The 6802-nt window shown below is 49.8% G+C and overlaps 1 protein-coding gene across 1 annotated transcript; it reads right to left on the reverse strand.

Moving 5' to 3' along the window:
- Positions 1–3940: 3940 nt before the first annotated feature.
- LOC123134868 (uncharacterized) lies at positions 3941–4807 on the reverse strand. Its single transcript, XM_044554024.1, has one exon. The coding sequence runs from the start codon at positions 4736–4738 to the stop codon at positions 4292–4294; it is 447 nt and encodes a 148-aa protein (XP_044409959.1). The 5' UTR covers positions 4739–4807; the 3' UTR covers positions 3941–4291.
- Positions 4808–6802: the final 1995 nt, after the last annotated feature.

The raw sequence follows: 6802 nt of genomic DNA on the forward strand, positions 1-6802 counted from the left end.
GTAATGCCAATCTGCTTGTCAAAACTTATTAACATGATTCAAGTGAACACTTTATTTCCTAATTAATATAAGCCATTTTTCAAAATTTCTAATAAGAGAATTACTAAAAACCTATAACGTCGTAGAAAACATCAGATCGGTTCCTGGAGCCGCTCGCCTTGGGCACGATGTTAGATCAACCCTCGGGAAAGCATGAGAAACCTTTGCCGGGGTCGATGTCAAATCGACTCCCGCAGTTCCTCGCCTTGAGCATTGATACGTCTCAAAGGTATCGATAATTATTGATAGTTTCATGCTATTTTCGTAGCAGTTGTATATATTTTTATAGCAATTTATATTATTGTTTGCACAAACCTATTAATTTAGTGCTCAGAGCTAGTTGCTATTTTCTGCATGTTTTTTACTTTTCAAAAAAATATTATTTTTGGACCTCCAAAATTCACGGAGATTTTGACGATTTTTTCGGAGGACGAAGGTTCCAAAAAGCACCCAACCTAGATGGGGCCCACTCAGGGGCCCTACGCGACCAGATGGCACTGCCGGGGGGGGGGGGGGTCATCCTACCGCGAAGGCCTTGGCACCGCCTTACCTCCCTCTTAGGCTGTATAAATTGCAAATATTATGAAATGCTTCGTACCAATTTTACCCTAATTTTTAACCACCGCAAGTTCCTATTCCACTAGGGAACCTAGACGGGGTCCACCAGGGAGGCGCGCGCCCAAGGAAACCAGAGGGGTACACTAGAGAGGCACGCGCCTCCCCACACACCCCATGGGTGGATGGAGGTGACGACAAAGGCTCGCCGGAGTTGGCGTTGGCGACGGATGTCTTCTTTTGTCAAATGCCAACTCGAAATCAAAGCTCTCCTAGACGCGTGAACTGGTCAAGAGGGTGCGTGTGGTCACCGTGAACCAAATGAAGAAAGGTGGTGGGTTAACGTGGCTTACCTTGCCGGTGGCAATGCTGAGACATCTAATCCCGTGCCACGCCCACGATGATGGTGGGTCAAGGTGGTGGCTTACCTCGCGACACCCGCCCCGCCGACGTGCCGCCAACCGATGCCACGCTCGCGTCGGTTGCCGTCCCACACTCGCGTCACCGCCATGCTGCCACGCAACGGTGGCCACCACACTGCGTCGCCCTGCCCCTTGCTGACGGTCGTCACGCATGACTGTGACTAGCGGGTCATAGGCCATTATCTATTTCTGTTTAAATAAAAATAAAGACGGATTTAGGGGGAAAAGTTTACCGGAATTGACAAAGGTAGCTCTCGGACAACTTCCTGTAAATTTTACGCTCACCCCGGAGTTTTTAAGGGAGTTGGTCTTAGAATGCCAATTGCGAATCATTAATAGATAGGAGACCTTTATCGCAAAAAAATAATATGGTTAATGTGTGCCATTTTGCTACTAATATAAGTTCTTCTTTTGTCCGAACATCTGACACTGGAAAACTCAGAAGTTGCAGGGATTTTAGGAATTCCTAGTCCTCAACTTGATTTCGAGGAAGTATATCTGGCTACGTATTTGAGAAATTCACATTGGCTCATAGGTGTAGATGCATTCATTGTCTAAATACACATTTTGAAAAGTTAAAAAAATCAAGAAAAAAAAACCGTGTGTACATCCGGACATTAGATGTTCATGCACAATGTTTCGGTGAAAAGGGGAATTTTTTTGGCTTGTGTAAAAATGACAACTTTTGATGCATGAGTATAACTATTCAGAAGACATTTTTCTAATCTTTTTTTTGTACATGCCACAGAAAATGTCCTTTCTTTGTGAAATTCTGCGTGCGAACATAGAATGTCTTGGATGTACATACGAAATTATTGTTCGGAATTTTTTAACCTTTTTAAACGTGTATTTTATATATATTCCATAATAGGTGTATGTACACCTATGAGCCAAAACACTTCTTGAACTACCGGGCCACTTGCAGGGTAGGTAGTCCACTATCCCTGAAACATTTTTATTCTTGGATCTAGAAGCAAAGAGTCAGAAGTTCGTACTACCGCAAATCAATTCGGTTGACATTGCCCTGCCTACGTACTACTGTACGAGTGTACGTGCTAACAGGCCATCATCCTTAGCTAATTGTTCTGTCTGCATGTCCGCTGCCCTGTGCTCGAGGGAAACTGACCTCACGTTGCAAACTCTGAACTTGAACTACTTAGTGCAGAACCGGAATCGGTAGAAAGTTAGCGCGAGCACGACGGGAACATGCCAGTGCGCGCCACCGAGAAGTCAATTCCCAACCCCCGATCTCTACAACAGGATCTAATCCATATCCATCCGGATATGTCTTACCTGTCGCGCTCGCGTCCACCTGGACCAATAAGCCATTGATTCCCCAGTTCAGGCGGCACTGAACTTCTCCGGCTTTCAGGCCGAGTGACTGTGCACTGATTGGATCGTGCCCTGGCGCTTGGGAAAGAGAGTCACTGCTGCTCTTGTCAGTGGCGCCAATCAGGTCCAATTGTGCGTCCGCTGGCGCGACCGAGTCCGGCCTCCGACGGTGCTCGGCTCGGCCATGTCGCAATCAAGTTATTCCGCTGGGTCATGCGTTCTGTTGACCTGCTCGGCCGACGCCAACGTTGACGTTCCAGAGCTTCTTCTTAAGCAAGTGCCCGTCTGATATTTGACGAGCTTGTTGTGGAAACAGTACGTGCCAACTGGATCGTCAGATATTCAACGAGTTCGTTAAACTACTACTACTTTTAAACTGCCTGCAGCTCCACTTGGTTTTCGCCTGTCAGCTGTTCAACGCATCATGTAAACGCCTGGGTTTCAACGGAAGCTTGCTACTGATTCATTTCATAGTTGCCAGCGTATAATGTATTGTGTGTTCATCGCTCCATTCGCTCATCTGAAAAGGCTGCAAGAGAGCGCGTGGGGAGGATGATATCTTCTCTGTGGGAGCTGTCCAGGCAGCCACCTCGGCTGCTTTGGCCAGAGCCAGGGTGAGGAAGAAGGAACTGTGGATGCAGTATTATATGAAGAAGAAGGGGGAAGGCTGGCTGGGCATGGAGAGTGGGATACTCATTGAAGGATGAGAAGATAGATCCCCATGTACCAGGCCTCCCTGCTGTGTCCTGTGTGGCTTGAGCCTTTAAATTATGTCAGTAGACATGTTTAGATGAACTGTAAGAGGTTTAAGTCAAATATTTGGGTTTCAGGCCGGAGGGGAGCAAAACCCCTCCCGCGGGCTGTAATGGGCGTGAATTCTGTGGTTTCATTTCAAGTAATGGAACCGGGGCAGGAGTCCTTTTCTTCTAAAAAAAAGGGCACCGATACTTCTCGTTCGTCAGGAAAAAAGGAACACCGCACGCAATACTTCAATGTTGACAAGAGCCCACTGACAGACATGGCGCCACTCGAACATCAGCTGATGGGTATTGGTGAGCCTGGCAACTGTTTTCCGGCGAAGAAACAGAACCGATCAAGAAGCTGTCCAGGTGTGTGCGCGCGCCCACCGTCTCCCAACATCATCATCTTCTTGCGCAAGTTGAAGAGTTGGGGGAGGATCCCAACCGCTCCGCCGTCCCTCGGTCAACAGTAAAACACCACTTTCTCTAGAAGAAACAGTAAAATACCACGGATCTGAAGACAACAGTAAAAATATCACGAGCAGGACGAAGAAAACTCCTCTGTTCATCAGCCTCGCCATGATACAGAAACTTCGCCGGAGTCGGGGGATTTCTCATGTGCTGAAAGTTGGTGGCCTGATCCGGCCGGAAACACGGGTGCCGCGTGACGGGAGCAAGCTACGGCGAGACGCCACTGATCGCTGGAGGTTATCCAAAACCGAAACAGGGGAGATGCATCCACACTCCAGAAACAGAAACAAAAACGGAGCAGAGAGTTGTTTTGGCAAACAAATCATCCAAGGATGGATAAGACTCCCGTCGCGGGACAGATCAGATGCATGCATGTACCTGTGTCTCCAATTTGTCACTCATGATGTATTGATGTATATCCAAAAGACCAAAATCAAAGGGAGCTGTACACAGCGGGCTCAGAGGACGAGAGCTCACTCTATGTACAAGTGGAGAAGGGAAGGAAGATGAACTCACTCTATGTGCAGCGGGGAGGAGGAAGACGACCACTCTATGTACAGCCACTCTAATTGACCAGGCCAGGAATCGAATTGGGTCTTAAAACTCCAATCTACCGGGACGGCCTAATCCCCACCGATCTTCTATACAGCGAACGGCATTATTCGGGGAATTTGTTTCCTATGTACAGTTTGTGCAGTATGTACTAGTATGACATGTCGACGATGTTGTTTTTTACTGGCTGCCGCCTGCGCGGCGGCCGGCCATGGAGACGCCGGAGAGCCGGCTGGGCCCGGCGCGGAACCGGTCGGCGCGCTTCCGGTGCTGCAACTGCTGCACCGCGTGGGACGGCGCGAGCGCCTTGCGTGCCCAGTGCCCGCTCCCCATGGGGACGCGTTGCGCTAGCACGTTTACCATGCGCGGCGGCGGCGAAGGCGGGGAGGCTTGCTTGCTGCTGACGGCCGGGACCGCATCCTGCTTGCGCTCCTTGTGGAGGCTGCAACGGAACGAGCCCGGGTGGTTCGTCGGGGAGCACATGCAGGACCGACGGATCTTGGGGGCGGACTTGACCGGCGAGCCGGCGACGGAGAGCTTGACACGGGAGAGCGAGGCGGGTTGGTAGTTGGGGAAGGGGCTTAGAAGGACAGGGCCGCTGGGGCGAGATGCAGCCGCCGTCGACATGATGAGAGATTAGAAAGGTGGAGGGGCGGGGGCTTTGGTACGTCAGTTGAGCTCCGGTGGTTAGCTGCCGGTTTGGGTAACCACAGATGAGAGCCGGTTGGCCTCGATTTATAGCCAAGCGGAAGGACGAGGGGAGGGGCAGTTTGGTAAATTCTCGGCGTTAAGAACTTGGAGTCTGGCCGAGTTAATTAAGCTCGGGTAATTATTTGGGCTCATGCATGCCAACTTGCTTTGAAATACTAATCAGTGTCAAAATTCTGGTCAATTTCTTGCATTACAAACCAGTATCTTGCCACTATTAGTCATGTCAAAGGAGCGTCTTGCAGAATCACTGATGCAATCCCATATTACTAGCACACAGGACACAGCGCATGTGCAGGCTCGGCCGGAAATTGGGCAATGTCGAACTTTTTTTTGTTTGGCAATCCCATCGGTTGTGGGCTCGTGGGACGTTGCTGTCGGTAAACCGTTTCCGGCACACTGAAAGAACGGTTCCGAAAAAAAGGAACTTGTCTCTCTGAATGTTCAGAACCATGGCCAAGTTGGCACGACCAGGACGCGCCAGCAGCCGGCAGCGACCGGACCCGAGACGCCGGCCGTGGGATCGCCTCCGCTTTGCTTGAAAGGCGGCCGACCTCTGAACGCTCGACACAGTGGCATCTCAGTCACCGTAATGGCAGTGTCCATCGGCTCCCGCCGAACCTGTTCACTCGCGCCCATTGTTAGCGGAGTCCGAGCGAAGGAATGTCAAGGAATCGTGGAGCCCGCCGGTGATGTGCATGTGATCCGGCCGGTTGCCCGCGATAAGATGCTCCGATCGCTGTTTGCGTATGGCGTCCGTCGATTCTGGTCGAACATGGCCGTCTCTTTCGCTGCCACTCCGTGTCTCCGTTTCACTTTCGCCTTCTTCATTGGGTGCCACGCGCTCCTGTCTTTTGCGCCCCGGTGGGTGTATTTTCACCGGATGAGGAAAGATCGTGATCGACAAGCGGGCCTCGGAGCATGCATCGGTTAATGGCTGGAGTAATCCTCGCAAAATATATTTACTCGGGCTTAATTACAGCCGTGGGCTGCTGCACCTGACCCTGGCCACATGCACGCAGGCGCACTGTGTTATTTTGCATGACGCTATGTTACCACACAACCACAAAATATATTTACCTAAACTAAAGCTGCACGGTTCAGATCATGGCCGGCCGCGGCACACATCTAGGCCTGCAAGTTCCGAAAGTGCCTTTCTGCTCCCGAGCTCATTTGAGCTCGGTGAACAGTAAAGTCGAAAAAAATTAAAAAATTCCAAAAAACTTTGTGAGAAACATTGATAAAAGTTTTAAGTGCTTGCAAAAATTCATCGTGAAATCACATTCCTATAAGGCGTGGCAAAGAAAACAAATTCAGGCTCCAAAATGCTTTTGAAAGTAGCATTTTTACAGTATCATTTTTTTTGCCACGCCATCTAGAAATGTGATTTCATGACGAATTTTTACAAGCACTTTAAACTTTTATCAATGTTTCTCACAAAATTTTTTGGAATTTTTTTAAAAAAAAATTAATTTTACTATTCATCCGAGCTCAAATGAGCTCGGGTGCAGAAACTCCACGTCCTGCAAGTTCATCGTTTTGAACGGCATGAACGAACGAACGGGGCCAGCTGCATGGTGGGAGGCGGTGCGTGGCGCCGGCCGGCCGCGACAGCTGGCTCCGGCAGGGCCTACTTGGCCAGTCTTTTGTCTTTCACTCTGGCCGCACCTTGTCGTTTGGATCCGGAGCAGCTATCGTGCATCCACCATCTAGCTCGGTTGTTGATGGATGCTCCACCCTGATCAGATCAGATCAGATGGCCTACTGATTTTTAATATCGTGCCGCCCATTCCCTGTTGTTGAAGAAAGCAGAGCGGGGCCAGGCGAACTACCAGTGTACAGTCTAGCTTAATTTCTGCAGACCATGCGTGGATCCATCTCCAATCATTCGGAGTACCGACAGTTCAGTGTATTATCGTGCATCTCCCAATCATGTTGCATTCGCCCGTATACTCCAATGGTTGTTCGTGCTTATAGACACTG

Source organism: Triticum aestivum, chromosome 6B (assembly GCF_018294505.1).
Source record: "Triticum aestivum cultivar Chinese Spring chromosome 6B, IWGSC CS RefSeq v2.1, whole genome shotgun sequence".
Taxonomy (NCBI): domain Eukaryota; kingdom Viridiplantae; phylum Streptophyta; class Magnoliopsida; order Poales; family Poaceae; genus Triticum; species Triticum aestivum.

Excerpts from the sequence above, each read along its gene's own strand:
- LOC123134868 (XM_044554024.1), bottom strand. The coding sequence starts at position 4,738 with ATGTCGACGGCGGCTGCATCTCGCCCCAGCGGCCCTGTCCTTCTAAGC.